At 40.3% G+C, this 18,833-nt stretch overlaps 2 protein-coding genes across 3 annotated transcripts; both read right to left on the bottom strand.

Annotated features, from left to right (window-relative positions):
• Positions 1–181: 181 nt before the first annotated feature.
• ppardb (peroxisome proliferator-activated receptor delta b) lies at positions 182–8,325 on the bottom strand. Its single transcript, XM_074680695.1, has 8 exons — positions 7,916–8,325; positions 5,788–6,186; positions 5,541–5,692; positions 5,291–5,429; positions 4,896–5,098; positions 4,465–4,671; positions 4,140–4,383; positions 182–2,229 (listed from the first exon to the last, which is right to left on the bottom strand). Exons 2-8 carry the CDS (start codon positions 6,125–6,127, stop codon positions 1,982–1,984), a joined length of 1,533 nt encoding a protein of 510 aa, XP_074536796.1. The 5' UTR covers positions 6,128–6,186; positions 7,916–8,325; the 3' UTR covers positions 182–1,981.
• Positions 8,326–9,173: 848 nt separating this feature from the next.
• On the bottom strand, positions 9,174–18,268 carry LOC141800047 (differentially expressed in FDCP 6 homolog). Of its 2 annotated transcripts, XM_074682504.1 has the most exons (12): positions 18,067–18,268; positions 16,688–16,828; positions 16,409–16,594; positions 15,271–15,498; positions 15,019–15,165; positions 13,450–13,512; positions 13,209–13,317; positions 12,826–13,124; positions 12,574–12,740; positions 11,951–12,149; positions 11,283–11,373; positions 9,174–9,922 (listed from the first exon to the last, which is right to left on the bottom strand). In XM_074682504.1, exons 1-12 carry the CDS (start codon positions 18,160–18,162, stop codon positions 9,726–9,728), a joined length of 1,923 nt encoding a protein of 640 aa, XP_074538605.1. In that variant the 5' UTR covers positions 18,163–18,268; the 3' UTR covers positions 9,174–9,725. The 2 variants fall into 2 exon arrangements, with proteins under 2 accessions (XP_074538605.1, XP_074538606.1); XM_074682505.1 differs by lacking the exon at positions 13,450–13,512.
• Positions 18,269–18,833: the final 565 nt, after the last annotated feature.

Here is an 18,833-nt window from a genome sequence, read left to right on the forward strand (position 1 = left end):
TCGTGCGTTACGTCCCCCCATTTCCCCCTATTCGCCAGTCATTTACACGCACGTCTGAATTCCTCCACAAATTTAAGAATATGGGGTTTTTTGGACAAGAAATTGAGTTGACAATATGTAGGCATGTACGGTGTCATTTGTCCCACATGGTTAAAAAATGGAGAAAAATCAGTATTAATGTTTCTAACAAAGTTTATAAGTGAGATGTGACTAAACTAGATCTGCATATTGGTTACAGGTGACTAAAAGGATGCAATTAATTCAAGTCGTAACATTTTCTGTGATAAAAATGTCCATCCATCAGTTACACAGGTATAGAGGTAGCTTACATCAACAGCTTTTTGGTGAACTTTCTTGTTTTATCCATCCACACTCATTGCTATCTTGGCACACTGCACTTCAGTCAATAATGTTATATTTGCACCAATAGCAGGAATTAAGGCAAATAAACAGTCAGATAAGATGGGACAGTGGAATAATGTAAGAGGTCATACATTAGAGGTAGATAGGGATCAAGACAGAATAAGAGCACAAGAGGAGAGGACTGTGTGCACCAGTGCTGACATACTGAAGTCCATCCAGAATGAGTACAGTGAAATAACAGAATTACAACACAGAGCAGAAAAACAGAGGGAAAGATGAACCCTGGCTACAGTATAGTAAGGCTGTCACATGTTGGGCCTCTCAGACTGCATACAGAGAGGGTACGAACATATAGGGAAGGTTTATGATACCAGTAATTGGATGGTAATTCCATCATTTTTTTGATAATGACATTGTGGTACAGTATGCTGGTTTAATGTTTATCCTGCTAAGGTGCAAAACCAAAATTACTTATCAGGGAAAAAATGTTGGTATGCTTGATGATATATTTGGTACAACCTAAACTAAATAGGTAGGCATGTAATACAAAAGAAACAAATACACTTAATACATAAACAAGATGATAATTCATGTTTTGTCCTAACAAATATAATCACAATTACAAATAATTAGTAAAATAATTACAGATAACCTAAGAAAAACTGTAAAATGGCAAGTTTATGATCATCTGCATGTCAACAGAAAAGAAAAAACAAAACATGCGGTCCCTTGTACTTCAGTGGGTCATGTGTTTATAGTGTCAGCTTCAGGAACAAAATCTGTGCAGCATAGTCCATATTAAGTTACCGCTTAGGTATATGGCTTTAAGACAAAACCTGTGTAACTTGGATCTCCACATTTACTGACAAATCAAAAAAGGGTATTGCACAGACAGCTGCTTCGAGAGAGTTCTACACTGCTGGAGCCAGCCCAGTTTGTGTTCTAGAAACCATATGGCAAAGTAGCAGTCACTGATAATGATGGTGATGATGATTATGATAATCATGATGATAATGATGATGTAAACAAAAACAAATTTGTGCATCATCAGCTTTACCAAAAGTCTGAAAACAATCATTCTATTTCAAAGGCATTATGAAACTCTTGCACAGTATAAATTTAAACTTGTTTCTAAATTAACTCTGCCAATGGTGTCAGGCCATGAAATGCTTTCCCTTCACTGGAAACACAGAGCCGAGGTGAATGAAGAGAAGCTCTCTCTTGACACTGCTCTGGGGTCAGCTTTGCTATTAAGATGTAACAGGAGCAGCCTCAGTTAAAAAACAAAACAAAACAAAAAAACATACCACTCTCTCTGTTAAGTGACCGTTGTGGGAAACCAGGACTTGCAGCAAATGATTCCAGATGCTCATCTCTCTCTTACACATACACATTCACAGACACACACACACATACACTGCTGTGCTGAGGGTAATGCTGACATTGAGAAGACTGCTGATTGTTTTAGCCCTACCACGTGACTTTGCCTCATCTGCACTTGTTAAAATCCATGCCCATACTGTATGTGGAACAGTGCTTGAACTGAATGCAGTGTATTATTACAAATGTCAATTCAGTTTGTAACAGTATTGCTTGATGCAGTCCGTGCTGATGAATACTAATACATGTCTTTGTAGATCTCTTGTAGTAGAGGGTGAAGTGAGGTCTCTGACTCAGTCTTTTTGATCTTTTGGACGAGGTGAACGTTCTCTGTAACCAGCTGACGGAGATCGGCCATCTTCTGAAGCAGCTTGGGGAAGAGGTAGACTGAGTCAGAGTGGTTTGCTTGTAAGTGAAGGTCCAGGGCCTGGAGGATGTTGTCCTGACTCTGCTCCACCTGCTTCACGTTAATTAGCCCAGGACGATCTAAGAGAGGAAAGGACATCCTTTGAGCCACATTTCACTCTGAGCAAACACACAACAGGGTTCAACAGGAGAAGTCACTCCTTATCAAATGAAATGTTACGTACAAAGAGTAGCAATACTTTTTCAGATTTATGTGTATTGTGTTGAAAAGGATTAGAGCGTGGCTTGACTGATCATGTCTCAGCCTTGACTTAAGTAAAACCAAAATACAACTCAACAACTGAGACTGTCATTCAGGCTGAGAAGATTGAAATAGTAAGTTTTAAAAACTTGGCTAAGTTTTGGACTCAAACCTTGGTTTCATGAAATATGTTACCATCAAATGCAACCTGGAAAACTGACACAAAAACTGTCACTCAGTCAATGCAACCACAACTTGTATGCATGCCATATCACTTCTTGGGGAAACTGTCAATAAAGCACTTGAATCTCTGTACAAACAAAACCTAAAAATACTTGACAAAAACTGATACGATATATGCACTGAAGGCTACTGGAGAAACATCTTTTGAGCTTTGAGAATTTCAACTTTTCAAATTTGTGCCTTATTTATGAGATTGTAAATGGTTCAGCCCAAGATTCACTGCATTCACAAGAATATCTTTGATAAGACGTTGCTCTGTACCCTGTTACCATACTGCCTTTGGGAAACCAGCTTTCTCAGTAAAAGCCTTAACTCAGGGGAACGCCTTATCAGATGACATAAAGAACAGTGATTCTCTGAGCAGCTTTAAAACACAACTTAATAATGTGCTAAAAGACACCCAACACTGTAACCACAAATCTAATATTAATGCTTTCCAATAATAATAACAAAGTTTGTGTGTGTTCAACACTGTAATACTTTTAGTGTGAACTGTCTAGGGAAAGCAGATGTAAACAAACTTAAAACTAACTAGTACGATGCATTAAATGGTAACATTTATGTTCAATATTATACATGGTCCCTTTAAAAATAAAATAAAATAAAATAAAATAATTTCATTTTAAAAGAAATAATTATAAAATCATCTTTCATTAGGCACTGTTACATGAGGAGTTTTTCGTCTTTCCGAATGGAATCTTTCCGAATGACTTTTCCGAAAACAATAGTATATATGGAAAGGAAATATTCCAATCTCTGGTCTACATGCGCCGTTGTAATCAAACAGAATAGTCAATGGGACATGCGCAGAAAAACGTTAACATCACGAGATTTATCAAAGCTGGAGGACAACAGTTTGTTTATTAAGGTGTTGCAATAGTCCGTATTGCGAGTTTGTCGTCCGTCCAGTCTTGAAATTATGTTAATTTCTTTCAAAGTTTGGATCAAAAACAAACTTTCAGACGCCATTTTTAAAGGTGAGGAACGTCTCTAGTTGCGTGTACGTCATATCTGAGCATGCCCTGAAAGAACGCACCCTGACAACTTTCTGTTTGAGTGGATACATGATACCTCAATGGGTTTGGGGAAAGGAATATTCCACCCCTGTGAAACTGATTAAATGTCCTTTTGGATTGGTGCTTTTCTTTCGGAATGAGGTGTATACAAAGGTTAAACTATTTCCGTTTGAGCAAACAAACCGAATGCAAGCGGAATATTTGGGTCCATGTAAACGTGGCTACTGTTTCAGTCAAAATAATTAATATATCATCTCTCAGCATAAACTGCTTGGGTTTGCCGAATGTCAGTATTTATGCTTTATGAAAACACGTGAAGATGCCTTCAGTGCTCTATCTGTCAATCAAATTTTGGTCTGAGTGTTTTCAACATGGCTTACCTCATTTAAAATATTGTTATGCCACCCTATAAGAAAACTGGATGTAGTGCTTCTTGTAGTAAAACTTTTGGAGACAAGTTGACCTATTTACAAAAAAAAAAAATGAATGTGACAAACCTATTCTTTTAGTAAAAAAGTTTTCAGTCTCACCTCCACAGAGGATAATGGCAGCGACAAACAGGGCCAGGTCGCTGTCATCCAACTCTAGAGCATTGAACTTAACAGCAAACTCAAACTTGGGCTCCATGATCTCACTGAAAGGTTTTCTTAAACTGCGCAGGAACTCCCTGGTCACAAAGCCTTTACCGTTGGCCACCAGCAACCCGTCTTTGTTCATAAGGGAGGGCAGCATGGCAAAAATAGCCTCATGGACGCCATACTTCAGTAGAGTCACCTGCAGAGAGCCAAAAGGAAACAATTCATTAAGTAATGATTGAGCTTGTAGTGAAACACAATGAGCAGGCAGGAGACTCACCTGATCATTGAGGAAGAGGTCCACAAACCCTGGAATGCACTTGGCAAACTCTGTGAGCTCTCGCACAGTCTCCACCGTAGTACACTGGCAGCGGTAGAACACATGGACCCCGATCTCCTTGGTTAGAGGTGCACCTGGGACTAACTGGCTCCATACCAAACCACTTTCTGCCTTCCAGAGTGTGTCCACATCGTAGATCACAAACGGCTGAAAGGAGGACAGAATCATTTTTCTCATGTTACCAAGTTACTTTAAGTATTGCAACTCCAGTCTACTTTGTGTGACATTTTTGGAAGGTAAGGTATGAACATAATAACTCGCTATAAATTAAAAGTAGGTCCTTTCACCTGTTCTCAGGTTAGTCTTTTAATCAGAGACAGTTGCAGTTAAAACTCCTTCATTTTAAAGTTATTTCTAAAACCAGATCTTACTGAGGTGCTGCTGGTTTTTCCCGTCAGGATACTGCGGGCCCTCTTCTTGGTCATACTGAGGTTCTTCAAGTAGGCTGTGTTGACCTGTTTAGCTAAGGTCTTTAGGTCTGAACCACCTGGTTTGCCATTGTTCAGTTCTTCTGCTAGGAGACCTGCAACCAGTTTCTTCCTCTCCGCCTCAGGCATTCGTCCATATCGAATCGCTGGGTAAACACACACGTGCAAACACACAGACAAAGCTTATTTTGAGTGGATATGTAAGCAATAACTCACCTCATCAGTATTATAGTTGGGTTTTATCTTGTTTTCTGAGCATGTTCAGGTTAGAAATGTATACACTTCAAAATTATTATTGAAGAATTGGCCAAAATCATTTCATCATATTTTAATCTCACCATCATGGGACATTCCCAAAGACAGGCACTTCTGGAAGCGACAATATTGGCACTTGTTTCGATTCTTCTTCTGAATCTTGCAGGACCGCTCACAGCGATCATATTCGAGTTTCATCCGTACAGTCCGTCGAAAAAAGCCCTGAAAAAAGAAACAAAACAACTTGTTCAGCAACTTGGACAGCACAGACCTGCTTTTATTGAACTTTGTAATCTAAATGAGCTTTCCTGTCTTATTTAAACAATGAGTTACCTTGCAACCCTCACAGGCATGCACACCATAGTGGAAACCAGAGGCCTTGTCTCCACAGACCTTACATTCCACACTTATCCCAGCCCCTGTACTGTCTTCACGGCCAAGACGCAGCTGTTCGGACAGTGAGGGTGAGGAGGTGTGGGATAAATCTACAAACAAAATAAATGAAAATCAAAACAAATCTATCATCAGCTATTTCTCTTCAGGTTGTGGAAATGGGACTTAAAAAAAAAAAAAGTCCTACCCGTGTAGCTGGATGTGGCACTGCTGTTCTGCTTGCTGTGGTTGTTCTCATCCTGATCCGGCGTTTCTTTCCCTCTTTTCTTCTTATCCTCTTTCAGACCTTTAGAGGCAGGCACTATGTCTGCCTCTTCCTTGCCCTCCTCATCTTCACTTTCCCTGCTCTTCAACTCCTGAAGGTCTGTGAGCTCTGACACACTCGTCCCCCCACAGCTGTCTGAGCCTCCAGACTCTCCCTCGGGTGGCGTCCACCTGACATCAGCCGCGTCCTGGGGGGATTTAGGTTCAGAGTAGCCGTTCACTCGGTCATTCTTCTCTGTTGCAGTTTGCTGAAACCCTTCCATGGCTGCTGTTGAAGCTGACTCAGCGACCCCCCTCCTGTCACGTTGCCATCATAACTCCACTGTTGAAGAATGAAACACTTTGTTTATTTTTTATTTTTTAAAGGCAACATTACAGAAACTATGTGTATGAATTTTTGGATTTCATTTAGAGCAGTAATTACCACCAAGTAACTGTCATCTAGCCTAAAACATTTGCACATCTACTTTCCTCTTGAATTCAGCACGCCAGTGATTCACAGTTCATTTACAGTAACCTGCCACCAGTCAAACTCACTGCAAAGCTACCGTAGCTTTTTAAGATGTTCTCGCACCAAACACTTCCCTAATTTTCCATTTGATTATGTTTGCAAAAAAAAAACATCAATTATTTCTTAAAATTTGTTCTTAGCATATCAATTTAACTGAATGCATTCAACAATCTGACACTACTCTTATAGATGTCCTCTCCAGAGTTAACCCTATACTATTGGTTTTGTTTTCAGCAGCCAGGGTATGTCCTTGATAGTAATAGGCTTATGACATGATATAGGCACGCCATGCAGGCATGCCTGGATTACACGCAAGGCAAGTAGAAAGACAAGCAGGGGCCCCAGACCATTAGGAATCATGAGTGCCTGTAGTTGAGCATTAAAATAGACTTGCAACACCATGCTAACATGAGTGATGGGCATAAAATTTTCTCTCATATGGAGTGCAAATGAAAAAAGATACATCGTAAAAAAATATGACATTCTCAATCGAGAAAATATGTAAACAGAACAAGTCTCAAATATTTATTTGTGGTTACATCAGCTGGTTGAATGGGGGAACACACACAGAATGGCTCAATCTGGTAAACATGTTGACATCTTTCATCCCTGACTGTCACAGGAAAACTCTCCAATGAGGTGAAAGATTGGGCCTTAAAAATCACAAGATTTCAATAAACGCTGAGCACCTGCAACTAAGGATTTGTATGGCAACTGTAGTTTGTGGTCTCAGTTTACACTGAACATTTCAGTCTGTTCTCTCCTATCTTGAAAACAGTCAACTTTGTCTCTTCTGGAGCTGGGAGACATCTGTATTATTGTTTGTCTGAGTTTCATGCTAGGGTGCACAGTGTACTTGGTGGGTGCGTTGAGGGAACACGGTTCATGCACTATGTACACAGTGAGCTGTGTTGATCGCTGGTGCAGGCAGTAGAGGGAAAGGGCTTTGGGGGTGGGGGGTTACATACTTGCCCCGCGGCCCCCTAGTGGATTAATCCGTTCATGTATGTAGCTGCGCTTTCACTAACAGTTTCATCCCTCAGACGTTCAATAATGTTTTTTCAACATGAGTCCTACCATCACATGATCACCCAAAGCGGGGCAAAGAGGAAAAACTTTGTTTGACAAGGTTTTAAGAGAGAGCTTCTCTCATTAGGATTGTTAGGACTTGTCCACCAGTCAACCTGTCACACTGGTTTCTCGGAAATATCTGCTAATAAAACAGAATAGTATGAGTCACTGGTAGGACGGTAATTAGATAAAAGCATTTTCGACACGCGAAAACTCAGTCATGTTAAACCGTGTTTACCTTAAACGTTTTTGTCTTTGTTAACTGAAACATGATCAAGAATAAAACTGAGGAGCCCCAGCCGTCGAAGTGTCAGCACTGCTAGCTAACTAGCTAAGTTAGCTAGCAGCACCTAACCTTGAGTGTTGACTGAACTACTACTAGCTGTTAGCGTGGAGCTGCTGCTGCTGCTGACCCACATTCCCGTGTGTGCCCTTAAATAACGTTAGCTCGCCTGCCAAGTTAGCTTACCTCTCTCAATGCAGCTGCTGGATCAGGAGACTTTTCGCTGTGGTCAACTACCGACAGTCAACGCAAACAAGCGACGAGCACAGTCCTGATTCTGGTCCCCGGATCGAGCGGCTGTTGACAAGTTGTCTGAAGTCGCCCACAGGAGTGAGCTAGCAGCAGGAGCTAACGTCAGACTGCTAACATAAACTTTAGACTGATTCAGGCCTTCGTGTTGTAGAAATCAAGCCGACAAATCACCGAAGTCGTGATAAGAGAAAGACAGTTTTTCTGTTGCTGTATCACATGCAAGTAAGCATAGCTGTCTGATAATCCTTCACCGACTTTCTCCTTGTTGCTCGTAGCTTTGCTTTGCTTTGCTTTGCTTCACCCCCTTCCCTCTAACCCCAACTCTCCTCCTCCTCCTCCTCCTCCATCGTCACATGCCAGGACACACACACACACACATACACACACACACACACACACACACGCACACAGGGGTTGAGTCCTGTAAACAGCATTCTAGACTCTTAATACTTTTGTGGGTTACCGTATCATAAATTTATTCTGCATTTTTAATGATTTAACGTTAAAAGCTTTTATCGTATCTCTTGATTTACAAACATGGAGGGTCAACATGCAGTGAAACCCCCAAGCTAAATTTGTACTTTAAATCAAAAAGAATTCATTTGACCAGAGTTATTAGAGTTAAATTGCAAGCTGTAATTGTGGAATAAGATGTTTTATTTATTTATTTTTTAATTTTTGTGATTTTTTTTTCACAGATTATAGAATACTATACAAAAATATTTGTTCCAGCCAAGGATTGACCTAAAAATAACGCAGGACAAATCAAGACTTTCAAAACAACTAGATTACTGAGGTTTTAATGTAGTTTGCACAGTTTGTCTGTGGATGTCTCTGTTTACTCATATGAGCCTTCATTTCCTGACAGTGCTATCAAACCAGTCAGTGATGACACATTTCGAAACTGAGCCGATGAGGCATCAAGCTCAAATTCAAACCAAAGTGGATGGGTACTTTTACAAAGACAGCAATGTGAACTTCACCCTGTTCCACCACTGTGTGACATATATCAACAAAACTTTTAGTTGGGCACTATTACTTGAATACAGTGTGATTTTTTTTAGCACTGTATTGTTGCGCTGTGCCATGAGAAGTTTGAATCATTAGTTCACTCAAAATGAAATTTATTTCTCTGAGTACTGCAAGTCATCAAAAATAGAAAATACAACCAGATCAATGCTTTACTTCGCTCTTTTATTTACAGATATAAGTAACAGAAGAAACAGGAAGTATGATGTGTCTGTCTTCTCTCTCTTTCCTGTTTATCAGAAGTCATATTCTTACATTTGTGGTAAACTTTAATACTGATCCAACTTTTTACTTCAAAGGGTCAGCCTACACTCAATCCTCCAAAACTACCAAAACTACCATTACAAAATGAAACTGTGTTATGTTTCAGTATTACAAAACAAACAAGCTCCATTGTTATAAATGTAACTTTAGCCTTAAAACATGCCAACCTCCTTTCAGGATCTTGCTTACAGCTCATTTTATTTGCACCGAGGTATTTTTTTAGGTACTTTCTTTAGGACTAGCCCAGGTTACAGTTAGAGATTACTGTAGTTAAGCAGTTGATTTTTTAACGCAGCTGTCCAATAAAATATCTTAATCTTTTGTGAAACAAGGTCAGTAAATTCAACATCAGTAGAAATGGCAGCACTGTAAAGTTTGGTTTAAAGTGTATTTTGTATAGTCATTTCTTGCACCCTCAGTGAAACTCCTGCAGCCCACTGGTTCTGATTTTTTAAGGGATATCCATGTCCCCATTTGAGGCATGGGAGTGACGTTTCTCTGAATCACACACGGCCCTGTTGTCAACGTTTTCTTTGCTCTCCTCGTCCTGATTCTCTGATCCTGATCTCCTCCTGAGACGCAGCCCAGGATCCCTCTGGGACGGAATCTGGATGGCCGAAAAAGAGCTTCCCAGTGACGGTCTTTTTTCTACAAGCAAAAACAGAACAAAGCACTTCAGAAAAATGTAATGAGACTTCCTGGGAGAAAGATAAACTGATGCAGGTCAGCGGTAGAAAAGTTTGTCGGAAAGGATGCTAGTATAGAGAGAAACGTAGTGAAAGATCAATATCAAAATATCACATATATTTTCAGACGGGCTATCCAAATTAGCGATTATCTATGTTTTCAAAAAAACAAACTCTGATCTTGAAAAAAAACAGTATCACACAACAAAACCACTTAATAAAGCACCTTTAAATTCCAATCCCACTGTGCAACACAATCATTCTTCCATTAGTTATCAAGGGTTTAATGCTTGTTTATCAAGCAGATCCTTCGTTAGGTCAGGCAATGCAGTTTTAGCCCTTTTGTGTATACTTTTAATTTGCAGAAGCTATTGAAACAAATTTCTCTCACTTTGCCGAGGTCAACAAATCATTAAAAGAATTTTAAAGATGTGTTTACAAATTTTTCATTGAAGTCCAGTGCCTTCCTTTTATGCAATGCTATTCGAAGCTTTAGAAAATAAAAATGAAAATGAAACTAAGTGACGTTAAAAAGTGGCCAATGCTTAGTTGAGTTCAGTGGCTTGTGGCCTGACCAACAGTATGTCACTGGGCCAACAGCATGTGCCAGACCCCCTTGCTGTATACCACCATTGTGACGCTGCACATATTTTGTCTTTGTTGACAGTATGATCACAACAAAGTGAAGTAAATAACAAAATGCACACGTGTTATAAAATCTAGTTTTCACATGCTGATGTGATGGGAGTATTTAACAGCAGATAAAATGTGATTCCACATCACACTGTTATACCATTACTTGCAGCCATCGACAGTCATAAATGTGCCTGTGAGAAAACTGCTTACTTTTTGTTGACAGAATCAGGCTGGCTATTCAAAGTATTTCCTCAAGGCAAATGTGTCTGTGATGTGGGATCAGGTCCTGTCTGCTTTGAATTAGTCTGACTGGCTGTGGTGGCTAGGCTATCAGGCTAGCTGCTGGCCAGGGCTAAATAGCTCTTATGTCGTCATCATCAGTGCTCTGCTTTTTGTGAAGAAAACTTGTCTGTACCAGGAAAAAAAAACATTTTTATAATAACTACAGCTGGCTCTTCTATATGAATATTAAGTCAAGTAAAATACCTGTGACAGACAGAAGGAATGGACAGGAAGAGTCTCAGTGAGCAGGTAATGAAATTCAGGCCCTGTCATTTAAATAATATTGTTTTCTTTTCTAAATCACAGTGTCCAACATCCCCTATGGACAAATATTTTGCAGAACCTCAGCTGGCTCCACATTTGTCATTTTAAATAATTCATCACACTGCAGAGGCAGCTCATACCTCCTGGTCCAATTGGTCGCATCAGCCTATTCATCTGTACGTTCCAGTGTTTGACGTTGGTGCTTGCCTGGCGAAGTTTCCTCTGTGCAGCCTGATAATAAAAAATTATGCAACTTATCAAAACACATCTTTGTCTGCTAACAATAATAAAAAAAATCTGCTGCTGGCAGTACCCCAAACTGCAGCTACAGCACACTCAACATAAGGAATCTGTATGATGTAACAAAGTTCTTGTTTTTTAAAGAAGAAACGTCTTGGCAGTTATTGAAGGGGCACTGGCTGAAGTAAGGAGAATAGATATAAAACTAGCACTTTTACCTTGTAACATTATCAGCTATACATATTATAAACAAACTTAAAAAAAAGAAGTCATTTAAGGATAAATGCCTCAGTAAACTGAAAATAGATCACAAGCCCAGGACAATCAGTTTGACTCTATTGACCAGAACATCTGTTTGGACTTTGAGTTCATTGAACCGTTTTGAGGGAAAGACCACAACAGTTGTCTGTTTTTGTCCTTAAAGGCTGCTCTATACTGTATACTCTAATATGTTGTTCTGTCTGTCTGAATTTAAAAGCCACAGTCTCAGTTAAATTATTATTTGTTTGGTTTTAGTTTTTTTTTTATCTTTTAATGTGAAATAAGAGAAACTTGTATCTGTTTTTACCACAACATCCTGGTCCACCCTGTGCCGGTTGGCTCGGACCTCCTCCAGCTGCCTCTGCGCCTCGTCCAGGGCCCGCGACTTGTTCTCCATTTCCTGTTTCAGCTCCTGCTTCTCTCTCTGCGTCTTCAGGATGTACTCCTCCTGTTCCTCCTGCAGGGACATCAGGGCCTTCATTTTCTCCTCCTCCTCGGCAAGTAACCTGAACAAGAAAGAAATCAGGAAAATGAAAGAATAAAGAAGAAAACAAAATGTTATTTAACCATTTCAGGCATGTGTCAGAAATCTGTAGTTTTTTTTTTATTTTTTTATTCTTTACAGATTTATGTGATAAAGTCATCGGAAATTTAAACTTAGACAAATTAACCTAAACCCAGAAACAGCAACACAAAAGAAGTGACTGATGGCAGCATTTAACAACTTCCTTTGTTTGCAGCTCAACTTCCTCAGGAACATAATGCAACATGAAGTCGTTCTGCCTGCTCACAAAGATTTATCCCCTCTCACAGTCAGCAGATGATTGTTTTCAGGCTCATAACCCAAACAAATGACTTCTTATCATACTGAGAGAGTGTGTCTAGGTGAGAGTTAATAAGAGAGATTTAAGGCAGTATTAAATACCCTACCCTGCTTGAGCGTAGCGGAAAGCCTCTTCATCCAGCCTGGCCTTGATCTCCTGCTGCAACGCTTCCTCCAAACGCTTCTGCATCTCCTCAAGTTCCTGGATCCTCTTCCTTTGTTTCTCTGCTTCCTCCTCTTTCAGAGCCATCTCAGCCTGCATGCTGACCCGTGCCTTATGTCACAACAGAGTTAACAGTTAAATCGATGTGCCTTTGAAATAAAACAGTTTCATTCATCTTCTCCACCTGCACACTCACCTCCTCAGCCTCTCGGAGCTGGATCTCCAAAGCTTTCTGGAGCTGTTCATGCTGCTGCCGCCTCCTCTGCTCATCTTGCTCCAGCAGAGCCTGAGCCTGTTTTTGCGCCTCCTTCAGGAGGTCCAACTCTGCTAGCTTACGTTCCCGTTCCTCCTGCAGAGCCCGCAGCCTCTGCAGCTCCTCCTCCTTGGCCTGCCGCCTCTTCTCCCTCTGCTCTCGCTGTTCACGTCGTTTCAACTTCAAATCTTTGTGGAGGGATGTTTTGCCCTCCACGTGCAGCCTGATGGCTGTTTGAATGGCTGCACAGAGGACAGTGGTGAAGGGTGATGGTAATGACGGGACTCATCAGTGATCAGAATTAGTAAAAGTTAGTCTGCTCTGACCTGCTGTCCACTCCTGTCTCTGCTTGGTGTCTGAGGCGCTCATCTCATAAGTCTTGGAGAGGGTTTTCAGACAAAACATGCATCTTTTTCCATCCCGATCTGGCAGCACCTGGTCAAAAAATACAGGAAAGACTAATTTCATCACAAATATCCTTTCCTCAAACAATGTTTTTTCTTTTTAAATCTGTTTTGACTATTTCTTAAAAACAGAGAAGTGATGAGGAAAAAATGTTGAACTCACTGGAAAAAGGGCGTTTATGATCCATTTTGTACGACCAAACAATATTTGCTCATCGTCTACTTCCTATAATGAAGCATGATTTTAGAATGATGGCTTGTTTTTCCTGTGTATTAACATAGCAGAGTGTAAAGTGCCCCTGATGAAAAATAACAGTTTTTTTTTAAAGGATCTTGTTTGTCATTACTGCATGTGGCATTGATGGGCTAATAATTGACTTTCAGACTGTGTCAAAGCCCCCAGAACAAACCAGGTAAGATCTGTTGGAGCTTGCAGCAAAGGCCTGACTCATGAGAGAGGCTGGCCGGCTTATCTGGAGTTCAGCTCAGTTGAGCTTTGGGAGATTTATGGGGAAATCTTATGGGGAAACAAGGAAAAACTAATCATGGAACTTTAATAAACTTAGTGGCTCCCGAACTTTTTGGATTATGGCACACACATATGAGGCTACCCTGGGAATGTGAACAGTTGTGGTCATTTTTTTTTTCAGCTTTAATCTGAATCTAAACAGACAAAAAAGCAACAATGAATGATACTGGATTTTCTATAAAGGAAGAAACAACTAAAATGTCCAGCTTGGACCTGCAGCCAATGAATCACGTCACATTTTGACACTGACTAATTCTGACTTAAAAGTGCAATCTAGGGGATAGGGGGATTTAAGACCTACATCAGCATGTTTAAGGGGAACTGGTGTAACACATGAAAGCTTGTATAAAGCCTTGTGTGGCTGCAAAGAGAGCTGCTTGAAATCTAGTAAAAAATAAAATAAAAAGGCTAATACAACACTATAGAAGAAACTGTCAGCATGGATAGAGAAAAGGATTAATTTACATAATTAAGGTTCTTTTTTCCCACTTCTTATCTTAACTCAAAGCTAGAGACTGGAGCCTACATGAGCTGCTACTCAGAAGCATGTCCAGAGGGATGGCACAGAGCCCCTTTGACTGAACATCCTTAACTTTGACTATTTACAAAGTTTGAGGCAAAATAATAAAATATATTTTTTTACAATTTACCACATTTATTCTTCAATATATAACCTTGAAATGCTGTGTTCATGTCCAGCATGGAAAATCGCCTACTCTTCCACTCCCTCACAGTCACAAGGATGCATTTGGGTACCTAAACATGGTACCTTTTGATTTTACATGAATCGATACCCGACCTAATTCAGTAGCCATCCCTACTCAAATGTCTCCAGGTGTTGGGCTTTCTTTCTTTTAAACTGAGGTTTTTCTTACACCGTTATTTTAAGTCCTGGCAAGAGCTCCAGTGATAAAGAGGTATGCAAAAGAAAATTCAAAAAAGCTGTGATAATTACGTATCCATCAACCAATATGAAACTCTCCCAGCTTCATCTTGAAACACCTTGGGGGAGTCCCCACCCCCTGACTGTGAAAGGCTGATGTAAGTGATACGTTTGTGTGAAATGTACAAAAGAAAGCAAATGAGCAGAGTGTTTTACTTCTCTGAACAAACTATCAAAGGATAAACTGGTATCAATAGCCACGGTTCATTCCTGTTTTAACAATGTTTAGCTTTGAAAGATGATCGTCCCTGCTTGCTTACTTCCACACAGCAGTTTCCATCCAGCGCTATGTTGCCCTGGCAGTCTTTACGGTCCTCCCCTGTGTAGTAGGACAAGTTGCTGGGCCTTAAAGTGAACCAGCGTTCCTTCCAGTTTCTCCTCAGCTGACCTTTCTTCCACAGATAACCCTGCAGCAACCCAAACCAACACACACATGCAGTATACTGTTGCCAACACAATGCAAAGCAAGCCAGGAAGCGAAACATATTCCTCTGCTGTCTGACATGCCCTACCTCTTTGAGGACATCACCAACTATCTCTCTGTAAACCTCCTCTATAGCCATACTGATGCTGCCTTTATCCATTCCTCTGGTGAGCTTTCCTGAGTTCATCATCCCTAGAAAAACCCACACAGTGATGCCGCTCTGCTGCACTGAATCTTGGGAAAAGAAGTCCTCTAATTCCCCGCTGTTGAACTCCATGCTCATAGCCATGCATATCTTCTTAAGGAGATACTCCACCTGAAAGGAAAGTAAAACAAACACCTCAAGATTCAGCATCAAATTTTTTAATGTTGTTAACAAGTGTCTTTCTGGTGTGTTTTTCTATTTTTTTATATACATTTTAATTATTTTACAAAGCCTCCCTCAAAAGTTTCTTTGGGGAGTGAGGCACACTGAATTTTTAGCAGGCAGATTAGAGCAGTTCAGCCTAGTTGTGTCGAGGTGACTCTTGATAAAAATATATTTCAGGTTTTAAACATTATTTACTGCACTGTAAGTACATGAATGTGTTGGTTTGTGAATGTTGTACCAAAATTTAGCTGGCGAACCTCTTTCTTAAATGTACTTAAAAAAAAACTCCTTGCCCTCGAAATTCAAGCTTCTCTCTTGGCAGCTGCCATACAAAACACACACACACACACACACACACACACACACACACACACACACACACACACACACACACACACACACACACACACACAACAGGAAACCAAAACGAGACTTTGCAAGTGAGAAACAAGCCCACACTGCTGCATGAAAAAAACACCGTGTTCCATGATGGCAAGAAATGAGGTTTCAGCCAGGGTGTATTTAGCAATTGTACAAGATCCAACACAGTTTTGAGGTCACAGATTACTAACTACAGTCTCCAAATGTAACCCAAAAACAGAGCTCAACAACCTGAGATATCCATTTGGTTAAATTTAGAAACAAGTGTCTCTGTCACCCATAACAGCTACTGTAACCTCAAGACAGGTACATTTCGTTCCCAAGAGCAGAAAAAAAATTGTTTGTTTCTAGTTATGCTTAGGTCAGCAAGAAATGCCATATTATGAAAGTAAAACACATTTTTGAGACATCCACTGTGTAAAGACAGTGAAATAAGAAAATATCTGTATTTCCTAAATTTTGTAGTTGCACTCACCTCATCGGGGACCATAACCAAAGGGTATTTGTCTTCAGACAGAAAATTAAAAAGGCACCAAAGACGAAAAGCATCCTTCTCTGGCAGAACCGTGTTACTAGTTTTGTCTGTCTGGTAGTTTTTTTTAGCTGTGAGAGTCCAACAGAGCTCATCCACGTCTTCCTTTACAAAAGAGCCATCAACAACCTACAATAACAAAGTGTAGGGATTGAACAAAAGATATCACTAGAAAGCATTGTGAAATCATTTAATTAAAAAATAAGAGATTTTTTTAATCACCTTATCCAGAATGTACTTGTTAAGGTAAGGCATATAGCCTTGACTGGAAACTGGACCATCATCATCATCCCTGAAGTGCTCCTCCAGAGCCACTGGGTCATGTGGGATGGACAACACTGTACACAGATTGTGTGACAGAACCTGGTGCCAGAATTAATATATGAATATTTGTTAACAATACATAAATAAAGTATTTGGAATAGAAAGCAGAAGATTGAAGAGAACTTTTGTTAGAGTAAGTAGATCCTACATATATCTGCTACAAAGTCAGAAGATTACATTGTGAGTGACTGCACAACAGGTAACAGCACTAACTTGAATAACCATTGTTCTATTGTTTCAAGGCTTTACTCAATAAAGACATTCGTTTACTGTTACTACTTTAAATTTCTCTTTAACTGGAGGTGTGCAACCCCCAATGATATCTGTTGCATGTTATCAGACAACCAGTCTCTGTGTGTTGAGCCATAACCACATCCTGTCTCTAGACTCCACTGCTCTATGACATCTGTTAGTTTTGAGGCCACTGCACGCAAACTGCTTGCTTCTGAGTGCCTCTTAAGATCACAGTGCTTGTACACAGGCTGCATGCATGGAGGGGATAAGCCCAGTCATGAGGCTGGCGGCTCATTGTAAGCTTGGAGGGGCAGGCATCACTCTCAAGAACATGGAGGTGGCTGGAAATAGAGTCTGATCTACAGCAAGACCAAGTGACATAATGATGAGATCAACAGAAATACAGTGGCCTCATTGAAGCTCTGTGCCAGAGACAACAATCGCCAACATGTTTCAATTTTGTCCTCTCTCTAACTGTAACAATGTCTGTTAGACGTGCACAAGCTCATGGGGTGAAGATACTCTATTCAGCAGGCTGTTCTCTGCTCAGGTCCAGTGTCAGAGAGCCCTTTGCACTACAAGCTGGTACATGGAGACCCAGTGCAAGCACAGCTTGGTGATGAGGGCGCCCATTCATTTACAGACTGAGAGCAAACTGTTACTCTCGTGCTCTTGGGGACAGAGGTGCATATTGTGCGCTCTTTCAGCAGTGAAAGCATTTCACTCAAAATAAAGGGAACAAATGTGTTCCTTGTTAAACAGCATGCCATTTATAAACAGGGTTTCACACAGGAAATATTGAGGATGACAATAAATTTAATACTGTATACACCCTCCTAAAAACACAGAACCAAATATCTCCAGGGCCAAACAACAAAATAATTTCTGATGCTTAATTTGCTGAGAAATTCAAATCTTCCTCAGGGTGAGTCCACGTGATGTAATATGAACTGTGATAGGAAATGATGCAGCAGACTGAAGACGTGAGTAAATTCAGACAACAAAAAGTCCTTTTAAAGTTATGTAGAAAACCCTTCACTCACCTTTAACTGAGACTTGGACACCTTACCACTCTTCTCCAGGTCCAGAGCTGTGAAACCGTACCAGATGGACTTAAGAAGCTCAGACCGCAGGTCCATAGCTGTCGCAGAGTTACTCTCTGGTTTCCTTCTCTACGTCTCGTCTTCTTCCCTCTGCTCTTGTCACAGGGCCCTTGGGTGTCAAGCAGACACCCACGTTTTGTTGCTGCTGTCAGACAGGCATGGGGCTTTAGCAGGGTGCTGGCAGCGACACCTGCAGGGTAGCCATGGTCACTGACAAAGAGGGAGGGTCTGATGTTTATTTCATGGTTTGATCCTACCTACAGTGGAGAAATTCATATTTTTTTATTCTTGCAGAAGAATCAACACAGTGTGCCATAGATCCATCAGACTTTCTTTTCACATACTTTCTTTAAACTGAGATGAATCTTTTAAAACATATTTGACACTAATAGGTTAACTTTGTTTACCTTATACCACCGAATTATTCAATACGGTGTTGTGCAGTGTGTAATAATGTACATAATTAAATGACTCATGTAATGAGGTTGTGTAATCTTCCAACAAAATGCCATTCCATCATATACACACTACAACTTACTGTATATAGTAGCCTTAACTTTACTTTATATCACTTCTTCAGCGTTTGCCTGTTATCATTTGCCAGAGTACGTTAGCTGACCAAACCTTATAAAACAACAATTAGCTCGGAGCGGTTTTAAGAAACCGCAATATAATTCAGAAAAAAACATGTTGAATAGCTTAACTAG

The sequence above is a fragment of the Halichoeres trimaculatus genome, unplaced genomic scaffold (genome assembly GCF_033239565.1).
Source record: "Halichoeres trimaculatus isolate MK-OKI-2021-1 unplaced genomic scaffold, fHalTri1.1 fHalTri1_scaffold_11, whole genome shotgun sequence".
NCBI classification, from domain to species: domain Eukaryota; kingdom Metazoa; phylum Chordata; class Actinopteri; order Labriformes; family Labridae; genus Halichoeres; species Halichoeres trimaculatus.

Coding starts and splice junctions, on each gene's coding strand:
- ppardb (XM_074680695.1), bottom strand. CDS start 6,127: ATGGAAGGGTTTCAGCAAACTGCAACAGAGAAGAATGACCGAGTGAAC. Junction 5,099..5,290: donor TTTGGGAATGTCCCATGATG/GTGAGATTAAAA, acceptor GTGTTTACCCAG/CGATTCGATATGGACGAATG. Junction 4,384..4,464: donor ACCTCTTCCTCAATGATCAG/GTGAGTCTCCTG, acceptor GGCTCTCTGCAG/GTGACTCTACTGAAGTATGG.
- LOC141800047 (XM_074682504.1), bottom strand. CDS start 18,162: ATGGACCTGCGGTCTGAGCTTCTTAAGTCCATCTGGTACGGTTTCACA. Junction 13,513..15,018: donor ATGGAAACTGCTGTGTGGAA/GTAAGCAAGCAG, acceptor GCTTCATTATAG/GAAGTAGACGATGAGCAAAT. Junction 9,923..11,282: donor GCGACCAATTGGACCAGGAG/GTATGAGCTGCC, acceptor TTTTGCTTGTAG/AAAAAAGACCGTCACTGGGA.